This window comes from Candoia aspera, chromosome 1, assembly GCF_035149785.1.
Source record: "Candoia aspera isolate rCanAsp1 chromosome 1, rCanAsp1.hap2, whole genome shotgun sequence".
Taxonomy (NCBI): Eukaryota; Metazoa; Chordata; class Lepidosauria; order Squamata; family Boidae; genus Candoia; species Candoia aspera.
In genome coordinates, this window is record NC_086153.1 from 202948083 (window position 1) to 202962501 (window position 14419).

At 37.8% G+C, this 14419-nt stretch overlaps 1 protein-coding gene across 6 annotated transcripts in view; it reads right to left on the reverse strand.

Moving 5' to 3' along the window:
* The window catches only part of FMNL2 (formin like 2), a 208735-nt gene that overhangs the window by 29907 nt on the left and 164409 nt on the right, over positions 1 to 14419 (reverse strand). For all 6 annotated transcript variants that reach the window (XR_010068928.1, XM_063318359.1, XM_063318356.1 and 3 more), the window contains exons 10-13: positions 11133 to 11207; positions 8578 to 8688; positions 2900 to 3049; positions 307 to 408 (exon numbers count right to left, since the gene is read on the reverse strand). Coding sequence is in view for 5 of the 6 variants with exons in the window: in XM_063318359.1 (XP_063174429.1) it covers positions 307 to 408; positions 2900 to 3049; positions 8578 to 8688; positions 11133 to 11207 (438 nt within the window). In the remaining variant the exon portion in view is untranslated. The remainder of the gene's footprint in view (positions 1 to 306; positions 409 to 2899; positions 3050 to 8577; positions 8689 to 11132; positions 11208 to 14419) is intronic.

Sequence of the window (14419 nt, forward strand, 5' to 3'; positions counted from 1 at the left end):
ACATGAAAGACGACCTTTATATACTCCTTGGAATTACAAATTACAATCATACAAAGAGGCACAGACATATGTATATCTTCTACATATTAGCAATTGCAAAATGGCAGATAGATATGCTTAGACAAAAGAATAAAGAGATCTAGATCTTTAATGGCATAATACATGCATGACTTGGAAATTCACAGCTCCTATAGCATGCAAGTACAATAACGTTCAACTATAAGCAATTAGAGTTACGAAGTTGCATCTAGAAGCAAAGTCTGACGAGCTATTTAACACTGAAATCTGAACTTTTAGAAAACTTACTCGAACAACATCCAGTTCTTTGTTTCTTTGCATAAGTTGTTTTTCCAGTTCCACAATCTTTGCCATAGCTTCATTTTCTGTGTCTTGAAGTTTTTCTGATAACTAGATATTATTAGAGTGAGTGATTAGTTGGTAAGAAATCTCACAAAGAAGTAAGACAACCTCTCCCTGCCTGAAAGCCACTTCTATTCACAGCAGCCATAACTGGGCTAGATGACAAGTAGTTTGATCTGATACGACACATCTTCCTAAGTCCTCACAGTAATTGCAAGTTCCTGGTTATCTTTTTTGGGCAGCACATTTGAGAACAAATGTTTTGAGTTAGATCAAAAAAAGAAAGATCCAAAACTCTACCAGGGCCTATAGATTCATCATACATTACTTAGGATGTGGATACATTTATTAGGAAAATGTATCTCCTTCTGTTTCTGAAAAGTTACCATTTCTCTTGGAAGAACAGCTAATTCCCTTCTTGGGCTGCAGATCTCCTTTCCTCCCCCAGCAATTCTGGAACAGTATCTTGGTATTATTACTAGATATCTTGACTGTATCTATCTTAGGGCTCTAATAAACTTGATTTGATTTGACATCTTGGAGTTGGTGCCAAAACTGTTTAATTATAGCCTACTGAATTTCAGTACTTAGATTAACTGATCAATTGGTCATCTATGGTAGAGAGGCTGAAGATCCAGCATCACTTTAGGATGCCCTTGGTATGATTTTGTTTTGAGTTCTGAGTTCAAATTCCCAGAAAACCTCATAGGCCAGAGGAAAGAAGTGATTACTGCTCTTTTTTAATTAGTTTAAAGATTTTTTTTTTAATATTGTGCTTTGATTAATATATTTGTTGTGTCTGAAAGCTATATTGAGATGATTTCTGCTCTGAAAGATATAAACGGTTCAATTTCTTAAAATAACATCCTTAGTGTAAGGACTAGATTTCAGCTACATTTATTCTGTAACAAGGAGAACACTATGAATGAAGCAAACTGCACATTTACTACAGAAATTGATTTACTTTTATTATACCATAGACTATAAGCATTCAATTTAATTTTCCATGGACTCATTCTGCAGCATCAGCACAGTCACTGTACTGCCATTTTTGTACTCTTTGGACAACTGCAGACACAAACCTAAGATGACACAGCCACAGTTTTGTGCTATGCTCAAACAAATATGGATAGTCAATTGCTTTGAACTAAGCGAGGATATGAAGCTGTGGTTTGGAGTTGGCTTCTGCCTCCTGCCTTGTTTGGAATCAGTAAGAGCTTCCAGGCAAGGGGAAGCAAATGTTTTCTGTGGCTTCTTGGTCTGTATCACTGCATGTGTACTGGTTGTGTCACTGCTGCAATGGAATCAGATTTATATAACTGTTGTTTCCAGCAATGTGCTGATCCATAAATCACAAACTGAAATGATTTTACTGCTCTGAAAAGCTACAAAAAATATCTATATGATGGTGATTAAGTGGTGCTCTGCTCATATTTTCTGAGTTACCATGTTACCCTTGAGCCTTGACCAAATAATAAAGTTCAAATCCATCCATTCTATTACAGAATAATCTCTATTGCTGAACAAAGTCAAATGTGTAAACCATATCCCTTTATTCTGGCCCTGTTTTACAAATTCTTGCTGAATATCTGGGGTTAAGGGATTTGTGTGCATACTTCTAAGCTATGAAATAGTTGGGCATGTTCTCTATAACTATGGATTTATATTCAATTAGTGGGGAGTGGAAACAAGTTACAGGATAACAGCTTTGCTGGTACAGTTATGCTTCCGAGTGATTCCACTGGGGATTGTAAAATTGAATACACCAGAGCTATTTGAATCAATGACCTAGTAAGAGAAGGATTCATATAATATATGAAACAGGTTTTAATGGGTAATAGGAAACTGTAGAATTGTTAACTATTTGGGAAAAGGAGGAATTGCCAAATATTGCCCCTTTCCCATTCCACCATCACGAGAAGGTAAGAGACATGCTGAATCAGACCAAAGATCTATATGGTTCTACTTTCACACTGGCCAGGGTCTGGTGAAATAGCTGCCATCTACCTGTATTCCACAAGCACTGGGATTTGAGGCAATGTTATTTTTGATAATAGAGGGAATATATTGATTTTATTGGCCAATGATACACTTATCCTCCCTAATTTTGTCTAATATTGTTGCAAGGGTTTCCAATCATCATTATATCTTCTATAACCACATTCAACAGTTCAACCATGCACTGCATGAAAAATCGCAGGGAACATTAGATGAAAACTGTCATTTAAATGAAGTGGAAGCCAACTGTCCGGGGTAAAATTGCCTTTGCTGCAGTTTAGTTTTTTTTCCAGTTATTTTTCTTACCAAAGAAGCAATAATTAAAACGAAGGAGGCAAAGATGTTTTATCAGGAGAAACAGGTGTACAGAATAAAAAGTACATTTGTAATCACAGCCTAATGTTTAGAGCCAATCGTTCTCATAAAATATATTTTCTATATTTTTTCCTTTTTTAAAAAAAAAGAAAAGATCTGCAGCGTTTTTCACAAATCCACAAATCCCCATAATAAATATATTTAAAGTTTTGGAATTGATACTAACGTGAGATATATTTTCTTCCAGTTCCTCAACTCTCTCCAAGGCAGCATTCTTGGTCTCAGCATCTTCAAGCAAAGCTCCCACATCAAAGACATTGTCCAGGTAAGCCTGTATTTGCACCTGCAGCTTATCACTTTCAGTGTGTTTCAGCTTCTGGAAGGCCAACAGCAAATTAGTCAATGAATAAGAAAGCTATCAAATGAATATGGGACCATCAAGCTTCTGAACATTGCCACATATTGCTAAATAATGTTGATGTAATTAATCAAATGCATTTACTTTACTTATTTAGTATGGAATTTCTATCCCATTTACTTAGTATGGAAGTTCTATCCCATTTCTATCCTAATAACTCTAGGACTTAAACTGAATATAAAATAGCATCTGTATATTAAATTGAGAGACTGTCTCCAAAGGTCCATTTGAAAAGGGGAGGAGATACTGAAAGATAAATCCTGCTTCTTCTAGTAGTCATTCGGGTATCTGGATTCCTGCCCAGAGGTATAGAAACACATCAAGTTCCTAGAATTCAACAGAGGTCTTTCTTTAAGGAAAATAATGCCCAGGAGCAAAATAGACTGCTTCCCCATCCCAGTTCTTCCCAGCAGATGTACCAAGCCTACAGATTCTATCATCCCAGCTCACTGAGCACTAGAAAACATTAAACTGGAAAAAGGAGATTTAAAGCATCCACTTGTTTCCTTCCCCTCTTGCGTAAAGATCTGCAGAGAAACCTCTGAAGTATCACAATCATGGATAGTGTTGGGGGTATCAGAAGACCTTTTCCAACATGGGTTCATGCCAGGCCTGCACAACTTATGCTGGGGAAGGGCCACATTGATATATTAAAAAAAAAAAATCATCATGGCTAATGGTTAGCTTTAAGTGGCTAGTGGAGCAGCAGCAAGGCTGGAGCTGGTGGTGGCAGTGAGGCCTGAAGGTAAAATTGACTTCTTTGATCAGAGAAAAGTCAATTATCTATGTTTATATCTGACTGGAAACTCCTTATGGACTTTTTGCATAAAGCAGAAAAAAATGAACTTATGATTTTTGGTTTTGATGATTAGACAGGATAGATTATAGAAAGAAGAGAATTATATTGTGACCACAGAGTAAGAGGTATATTTATAATTGTACTTGTAACTGCTGTAAAGAAGATTGGAAGCTACTTCTTTGTATCTTTTTTCTTTCTTTTCTATGCTTTACCTTTTTTCCCCTTTCTTGCACTTTTAGCTTTCTCTTTGATTTCTTTCTCTTTGATTTCTTTCTCTTACTTTATATTAGTGCATATTAGTGTTCATCCTTTCAAAAAATCTGTAATAAAAACTGTATTTAAAAAAAAACAAGGAACACTGCAGCACTCTTAGAAAACTGGCAGCTATTTTGTGAATAGGCGTGCCCACACCCCATCTTCAGAAACAGTTGGGGGGAGCATCCACAAAAGTTTGTCCAAAGTGTCTGCTGCCCCCATCTCTGCTGTAAATCATGCATTGCAGACTACAGTGTGAGAAGGGGGACTACTCTGAGAGCCTGATCTGATACCTCTTTTCTCCTAAAAATCTGTGCCATTCCCCACCCAACTCCTTTTAGTAAAAATGAAGAATATTTGCCCAATTCATTAAGGATCTGCCACATAACATGTTGCTTTCTAAGAATTTCCACTTAGCAGAGCTCCTAGTGTCTGGAAGGTAAATAGGGGTGATTTTGATCCCAGTTTGTGCATTTCAGTCAATATTTAAAAAAAGCGATATAGATGACTTAATTGGACAGGTTTGATGGGATATAAAATTATAAACAGGCGCTTTTTAAAATTCATTCATTCATTTATTTTATTTCTATAGCCGCCCATCTCAGCTAAGGGACTTACTGCTAGATGGGATCACTCACCTTGAATCCATCACATGAGGACTACGGGTAGACATTAATTTGGGGGGATTTTTGCAATCCAAAGAACACAGCTAGCCATAGCACCCTCTCTCCTCTTTTTGCCCTCCCTCCTCTATTGAAAAATTCTGTCTGGAGAAAAATCTGCTGGCCACTGTGAACTTAGAAGCATCATACAGACAATCAAGGGGATTTGCACTTATCTTTCCTATGGCAATTGTCCTACAGCTCAACTTAATGTACAGTATGTTAACTCAAAAACAAATTCAATGTGAACTGCTCTCCATTTAAGTGTGCAAAGTTACACTGGGAAGTTATGTGTGGTAAAGTCCAAGCAATTTCCTTTCTTTGACTCAGAGAGGGTGTCATGTAATTCATTCTGAAAATCCCTATATTGCAATGTGGCAAAAGTATTCCATTAAACAAAACCTACCTAGGGTTAAAAATACTGTATCTTGGAATTTGAGTCACTCAAATGGGTTCACCATTAGATCCTCCATTTTTTAAAGAAACAAAAAAAGTTGTGCAGGAATTTAGCATCAGAAGGAACATATTATATTATATAACATAAATATTCTTATCATAGTATGTGGTAGTACCTCTTACTATTTTATATAACGGCAAAAAGCCAAAACACAGCAAGAGGAGCTGACCGCTTAAGCAGCAAAAATTGTTTTCGTTTCATGCTACAAGTTCCTCAGAACTGATACAAGAGGAAAAGAAAAATAAGAACCATTTCAGATGAAGAAACGGGACATAAAAGCTTAGATGTAGTCATTGCCAGCTAATTCCTAACAGGTGTAAGAGATGCTTACAGATTTCTGTTACCCCTCCAAAGGAGCCTTTGAAGCAAACCTGGGAGATGTGGGAAGTGGTGGGAGGAGAATGAAGAAAGGTTTTATTTATCCCCAACTTGTATTCTAACATGATGTTCAACCAACCAAATAAATAAATAATCCCAGAAGCACCATAAATAATTGGTCACAAGTTTAAAAAAAATGTGGATCTATAAATTGACTGCCAAGAATTTGGTCTTTTTTGCATACTGGCAGACTAACTCACAGTTCTGATTTAATCTGCTGTCAGGTTTCCACTTACTCTACAGGTAGAAATACAATTCCATGGTAGCTCTTGGGGGGAGGGAGGAGAGGTAAAAACAGTTTGCTTATCTGTAAATGTGCATTCCCATGTTAGGGTGTTCCTGTATGCCTGCCCACGCCTGATCAGAACATCTACAGCTGAATGGTCTTGGGTGGATACCCAAAGTAGAGGAGGCTCTTTCTTCAAAGGACTCCCATTACTTATCTCAGCCCTTGGAGATCAATGCAGGGCAGTAACAACAGGGTGACTACCTATGTGAGATGGAGCGTGAGTGATGCAAATGCCCGAGATTGTCAGCTGTAGATTGTTCCAAACAGAACTACAGAGGTGTGCAGGAACATCTAACGTATGGTGCACAGAGACCACAATGAAGACTGATCACTGTGGAGTCTTCTACTCTTATATCAGCTTAAATTTCTTGCACATCAATTTTATTTATTTGTTGGATGGGTATCCTGCTGTTTCTCCAAGAACTTAAGGCATGGGGATTTCTTTTTCCCTTATAACAACCACCTTAGGTAGGGCTGAGAGAAAGACTTCCCATGGATGAGGGTGAGTTTCTCCAGTCCTAGTCCTTGTCCTTGTCCAGCATCTTAACTTCTACACAACATGCTTAAATGTTCCTGGCCAGTGAAGGCAATGCATATGCTTTGGTTCCAAGGAGGCGGGAGCAAACAGAATCTTGTCTGATACTGTAATACACAACATATATAGTTTACACGAACACACAAACATACACTCAGTGTATGTTTACTTTCTACTGCAGACTGACAATAACAACAAAACCAGCACATGGTTATGCCTCTACAATGCTGTTTGTTTGAACTCAGTTTCTCAAATCCTCTTTCCTGCAAGATTAAAAAAGAAACAGCTTACAGTATGAATCCCATAGTTTTACGTGATGGAATATTTCCCCCCTTGTCTGGACTGTACACTTTACAGTACATTGTGAACGGCCTATCTTAATCATTCACAAGCCACGTCTGAAAATCAAAGGTCAAGCTGCCTTAGGGTAGTTTGCTGTGCCAAAATAATTCTCAAAACTAAACATTTAGATAAACTATGCAGACATTCTGTGATGAATCATTCATTTAAAACCATGTAGGTGTACATGGGAGACACAGACCTCAATCCACATTCTTTAAAGAAACAAAAAGAAGGATTCGCTGATCACTCTCCAAGCTGCAGTTCAGAAGTACAACAGGTGCTTTTCCTACCAAGGGTCCAATCACCAGCATGTCCTAGCATGGCAGAATAACCTCATTTGAAACCATGGTGAGCCACCGTCAGTTGATGCTCCCTAGATGTGCAAGGCTTCCAACTCCCAAATTCCTAACCAGCACACCAAAGCTTATGTTATCAGAGGGTTTAGAAGTTAAGTCCAGCAAATCTGGATTGCAAAAGACTACAATAAACAATACAGCATTAGATAAACCAAGTGAAGCGGGGAGAGGAATGGTGAAGGACATAATGGGAAAGATCAGTATATTCTACTTAGGTGGTTTTCAAATGAATGAGCCTCTGAAGTTATGTCTTCCTCTTGACTAGTTTCTCAGTCACATCCATATCATCATTTGCTCATCCTACTGCTATTACAACTGCTTCTAAATCACTGCTGCCAAGAAGGCAGTTACCAGCTATGAGTTCTGCAGCTCAACCATGGGGACAACAGTGATTAAAATGCTCAGAGGACAATGCCTGAGCACCTTCTAACTCTTTGTTCTGAAAAAGGATTAGCAGAAGAGGCATGGGGAACTACCATTACTCTAGAAATGTACCCAGCTGTACCAGCAGCAATCAGTGAAGAGGAAATGCATGTAATACAAAGTTGTCTGCAACAGAAGTGTGTACAACATATGGTTTCGTTCACTTCTCTTGGGACTGTAAATGGGTGGCCTTATCACATGCACACAGGCCCACTTCCAAGTTTGCAGATAGGGTAGAAACACTGAACATTCAATGCATGAAAAAGAGCACCAGTTACCTAGATGAGTGATAAATAGGGCCTGAAGCCATATCACGGCATCAGTGATAAAGGAACAGCTGTAAATAGGGAGTCCATGATGATGATTTTTGCAGAAGGAGAAACCATGTAGCTTGTCTAGCCCTGTAACTGCTTTTTAAACAGTGCTGTTTCTAAGGAAAGGCTGCTGAAGAAGCACCTGATAAAATATAAGGTATAATTTGCATATACAAAGGTCAATCCTATCGAGTAGTGTTTCTCAACCTTAGCAACTTTAAGATGTGTGGACTTCAACTTCCAGAATTCCCCAGACAGCATGGCTGTCTGGGGAATTCTGGGAGTTGAAGTCCACACATCTTATAGTTGCTAAGGTTGAGAAACACTGCTATAGAAGAAAACTAATGCAAAAACTTAAACATCTATTTAAGACTCCATCCTCCACCCTTTGTAAGAGCAGAACAGGAAAGTGTGATATGTGATTTTAAGATTTGTTTGTGTTTATTGGATTATTTTTGTAGTATGATTGTGTTTAAGAATGGTCAATACTTGGCAAGCAATTGCTGAAAATAATGTGAAGTAAAAACACAGAGCTCCCTGTGATTCCTTTTAATGTGGGAAGTGGAAATTCTTTCTCTGTGTGGTCACCTTCAAGAACAACTTTTAAATATTCTCAAATATCATAATGGACCCCATTCCTAGAAGACACTGATAATTCAAAGCAGGGTGTACTCACATCCAGATATTCATCAAGGCCTAGCTTTGTAAATTCATACTGGAGATGAACTCTGAAATTCATATCTTCTACTGAGTGTACTACTATGTTGATGAACTGCATGCACGCCACCTGCAAGAGAGAAAATGGTCTCAGAAAGCTGATACCTCTTGGAACTTACCACGGTCTCAAGTTTATGCCTGAGAGTTAGGCAGGGATGGAGAAAAGCAGAATTATAACAAATGCAGTTAGAGCATCTTTGCAGAAATTGTCTAAGCTGTACCCTGATCCAGATTCCAAGCTACCTGATCCCTGGAAAAGACTCTTTTGGTCTAAGGACTTCCTGGCAAGTGCTACACACAACCCACATACTTCCCAAATGACATTTTGCTCTTCCAGTTGGGATCAGTGTACAGCCCTACTTCCAAGTGGGAAAGTGGACTCCTGAGCAAACCCAATCAACCCAACTCAGTAAGTCCCATGGAAATGTATTCAATGGGGCATATTCCCAGTAAGTGAGCACAGAACTGCAACAGTCTTCTTGATGTCCATTAATCTGGCTTGTTGCATTTCACCAAGGACTGTGTGCGCTTTGTAATTCTGCGGTAGTATTGAACGAATGATAACTATAATACTCACATGAATAATTCAAAGTTCTAAACCTCAGGAGCTTCAACCTAAATATATTCAGTTAAGCAGGACAGCAGTGTCCAAAACAAGCACAGCCCTGAGGTAAAAATCACAGAAGAAACTTCTTTCTACTTCTCTAACTATAGGATAACGGTAGAGAGGATTGGGAGGGAAAGATGACAGAGTAATTTAGAAGTTTCTGTAAATCAGGATGTTACTTTTCTTGATACACTAGGCAATGACAAATCTTTAAACTTCCTATCATCAAGCTTCCATTTCACTCTGCTAGCTCCAGCTGCAAATCTGAAACCTGACTTAATACAAATCAGTGTAGCAAGAAAGAATGATCTGGAGCAAGTAAGTGGCTGCTTTGAGGGGGACAAATCCTGATTTCCACACTAATCATGCACCTCAGTAAGGAGCAGGAGCTGTTGCCTACTGAAGCAAAGTATCTGGAGTGTTTTAAAAGCACTCCTTGCTGGCTTGCCAAGAACAGCTGGGTCTTTTCAAATCCTCCTTCTGTTCCTCATGTTATGAAAAGAACTGTCCAGGATTCATGTTGGGCTAAAAAGAGTTTAAAGAGATTGTTCCACTGACATACCACTCTAATTGCTCAAGTTCAGAGGGTATCACAGAACCTTGCTGGATCATCTCCCCACCATTTTTTCTGCCAAAGTACAGTTTCTGTTCTTTGAAGGAACAACCAGCAAAAATTAGAAACCAAAATGGTCCCATAATGAAAGTGGGCTCAGGAGGTCATCACACAAAGCTCAGTTCCTTCCCCAATCCTTCTGACATACAGCATGAGTGCTTCATACCTACATGTGGATTTAGTTTAGATCAAACGGCAGCAGTCCTAAGTGATCTATCCAAACATGTGCCATTAATTCTCAACTATGCCATCCACAAAATCATCGTATTTAATCACAGCAAGGAAGGGGAGAGAAATTGATAGAAACAAAGGATGCTAATTCTATCCTAAGTCATACCAATATCCTTATTCCCTTATATGTTGTAAAAATACTGTACATCTCAACAGTAGTTTAAGGCATGTCTATTAGTTTGCAAGTAACAGCATAATGTGCTGCCCTAAAGAATGGCAGGATTTTTCTCCTAGTCCTACTGTATGCACTATACTGCTGGGAGACATGTAACTACTCAGATCTCATTGTTCTCAATTTCCCACCAGCTGTTACAAACGAAGGCAAGGGAACATCCCAGTAGACCATTGAGTAAGTTCTGAAGTTTAATCCAACTCTAAGATAACGTCAAGTCTCCTTCAAGTTGATTTCAACTCCTGGTGACTTTATGGACTTGTCTATGCAGTTTCCTTAGCAGCAATATTCTTCTGGGATGTTTTTTCATCCTTCCAATCTAGCTTACAGTCTTCCTATTCCCTTGAGGTCTCCCCTCCAAGTATTAACAGCATGATACTGCTTAGTTCAGAAAAGGTTGGCCAGATGCTTGGTCTAAGACAAATACCGGTATGTAGGTATGCTTAATATTTTTTGAAGTGTGATGGAAGAACATTCATTTTTCATTTAAAATATAATTTTGAATTTATGGGGCCCCTTAAAAATGTAAAAAGTAAAATGAAATTTAATGTTAGTTATACATCTGAATTGTGGAATAAAGAACTGGAATATCCAATTTTGGAGACTCAATAGAGCCAAATGGAAAGAAATGTAAAATATGCTTATGATTTAAAAATGAAATTTAAAATATCTTCTACTCCAAATGGTCCTCCCCATCCCCTGTTTTTAGGTCCATTTAGTTACAGCTCTATTGTTAGCAGGTTCATAAGTGGTATTAAAAACCAATTGTGCATTAGGATTTGTCCTCCCCTCTCCAAAAATGAACTGGGGATGAGATGGGAATATGGCACAGAATATGAAAGCTGAGGGAGAAGTCACACATTTGTAAGTGAAATATATGCACACACCTACCATGAAATCTATATTATTGTCTTCATTTCGAAAATGTTCCATCAACTTTTCAAACCGCTGCTTTTCTCCACAAACCTGGGAAGAAATTGCAGAGTAGTTCTATTATATATCAGTATACTAGGAAACATGCTATAACATTGTCAAACCATTTTAACCTAGAAACATATGGAATTAGTGGGAATGTTGCCCTGCACAAATAGATATTGATAACTGGTTCATTCATTAAGGCTGGACCACAGTTTAGTACTAAAAAAAAAACCCCAACAGCCTTCAATTCACACACTCTCCCCTCCAAATCCAGAGTTAGGAAGCATCCACTTTCATTTTTTATTAACTAGAACTTGTTGCATTACCAACAAAAAAATGACCAATTTTAACTAGGTTCAGTGGAAACAAGGTGACTGTAAACAATGGCTTCTGCAGAACAAACTCAAGATTCAGCATGATTCAGCTGATGGAAAGTTGAACTATCAAGGTTCAGATTGAACTGGCAGCACTGAGTAACTCTTCATTTAGCTACAAAGCTCACTGGATAATCTTAGGCCATACATTATTTATCAACCTAAACCTACTTTATAGGCATGCTGTGATAATGCTGTGATAATAAATGGATGAATAGGTAGAAATAGGTAGACTGTTCTGAATCTCTGGGGTGGGAATAGAAGTGTGATATAAATGCTAGGGATAAGTGTAAAAATGAGAGGCACGGGGCTGAACTTGATGCTACCTTACTCAACTATCGGGGATTACTTTCCAGTCTTCGTTGAATAAGTTCAACAGGAGAAAAAACTGAGAAAAGGCTAATAACAACATTAACAGTGACACTTCAGAAAAATGAATCTGGACTCACTCAAAGTCAAAAGGAGCAACAAAATATCATTTGCAATTGTCGACCATGTTACAAAACAAGATAAGGAGTGGTCATCTAAATATGTTAAAGCAACAGGCACAAGCTTTAAAATATTCTTCCCACTGAAATACCAGAACTGGCCTGACATATAATAAGTGTATTTTTTCACCATATTTAAAATCTGTAATATTAATGTTTGCCTGAAATAAAATTAAGGAGAAACAAAAGAGGGAGATAAACGGGAACAGTATTTTCAAAGCAGATGGGTAAGATAAGAACAGAACAAGAAAGAAAAGAAAAAAAATAAGTGCCAAAAATAAAAGAAGGAAGAGAATGGATGTTGGCTTGACAGAAAAAAAAACTTCAAGCATGACATGCTCTCAAGAGTAATGACAACCAGTCAATAGCTATATGTTTTCTGTTGTCTGCTATTTCAGACCATCCATATATACCAATGGCTTTAAATATACCCAATGGGAAATGTTGTCAAAACATTCTCAAGTGTATGGTGTGTAACCCTTTTAGAAACCAGTATTTATTTACTTACTTACTCCAACTTAGATGCTGCTCCAATCATATTGACTCTGACAAGCCCGTATACAAGAGAAAAACAGGAAAACAATCCAATAACAACAGTGCTCCTCAACCCAATGTGCCACTTTTGTGCACCCGTGTGTTTTTAAGAAATAAAAAGCAGGCAAGCAAACATCCGCTTACATGGTGCATTCACATGCATACACAGAAAGCAGCTGTTCACACGTAACTATAGTCTTGCATCCCAAGATGAGTTTCCAGAGTGATATACTGTATCCCCTCCATTCTCCCGTGTCACATAGAAGAGATCAGAAGCTTTGGCTTCCATTTTCAACTACTTATAATCAGGGGCATGGGGCGGGGAGCAGTGGTAGTCAATGCTGTCAAAATGGTGGGTGTCACCAGGCAATTGAAGCCCCACCCCTTTTTAATGCATGTCTCATGCACTGCCCCTTTTGATGTTTTTTTGATTGCCCTGTTGGGCCTTCCATTCTGATGTTGTTGACTTCCCCCTGATTGATTTTTTTTAGCTGTGTATGAACCCAGAGTTAAGTTTAACTATAAGTACTTAGGAAACTTAACCCTGGTTTAAAAAATATATTATTTTATTAACTGCTTGATGTATGCAGGAGAAACAAGAAAATTGCTCTTTTTTCAATAAAATCAAGCTTCCAGGCATAAGTAGCACAAATTACCTGCTGTTCTTATTTGTCTAGAATTAAGTACTAAATAATTTGTCCCCAAATAATTGGATTATCATATGTGTTACAACTTCTAGACATATTATATGCATAATTAATGATCAGATTGAACTACAACCTAAAACATAACATTTCCCTTCCTTCTGTTTTATTTCATCTTTAAAATACATTTTGACATGAATCTAAGCGTACTAAATCAGGAGCAAGAGATATCTATTTCAATAAGACCTCCTTCTTAATAAGTATGTTGGAACTGAAATGTTAATGAAAACAGAACAGCATTTGCCTATTTAAGTAAGTCACAGAATACATTCAATAAGTTCTTTCTCACAAGAGATATAGGCCCACATGTAGCTGACAAAAATAACAAAGGGAGTAATAATACCTAGTGCAGATGTGCTTTTCATGTCTGAGAGGAGCAACCGTTGTGGTTGTTAAGTTTTTATACTGAATTATATAAAATGAGATTGTGTGTGAATGTGGCAACCTGATCCTGCAGATTGAAGTCCCTGGAATACGTGCTTCTCATAAAGAAATAGGAGATCATCACACAATGCTAGCAAATGGGCAGCCATGCTCAAATCTCCTGCTTCCCCAGCAGTTACTAGCAATGCCTGAAGGTGGCAAAGAAATTCAGAGAAAAGTCAACAGACGAAAGAGTTGGAAAACAACTGTGAACATGATCCATTGTTAAATTGCTTGTTTAAATATTAACATGGCACTTTTCTAAATATTCTTTCTCTCTCTCTCTCATTCATTCATTCTTTCTTTCTTTCTTCTTTTCTTTCCTCCTCTGTATTGTGATGCCACATTGATCCCTTTTTATTCTCAGCATAATGGTCTGGTGTGATCCACCAATTTCACTCCAGGGGATGGCTGTTTTGGGAGAGTGTTTCTTACAAATTGCCATGAAGTCCTGAGAGTTTGTTGAGGGAACAAATCTGACATTTTCTGCTTAAGCAAAGAATCATTTACTAGGCTGAACACATTTTCTGTTTTGATTTTTTTAAAATAAATTGGCCATATCATTTACAGATTACAGCTCCAGGCAAAAAGGATTGGCTCAGGTCTTCCTATGTATTGGTTGTGAACTCCAAAATTAAATAGCTACACTGATCAAGAAGGATAACACTTGTTGGCAGTAAATTCTTCTCCTGAGTTACACTATATAATTTGAATCTCTATTCCTCTCTGTACAAGTC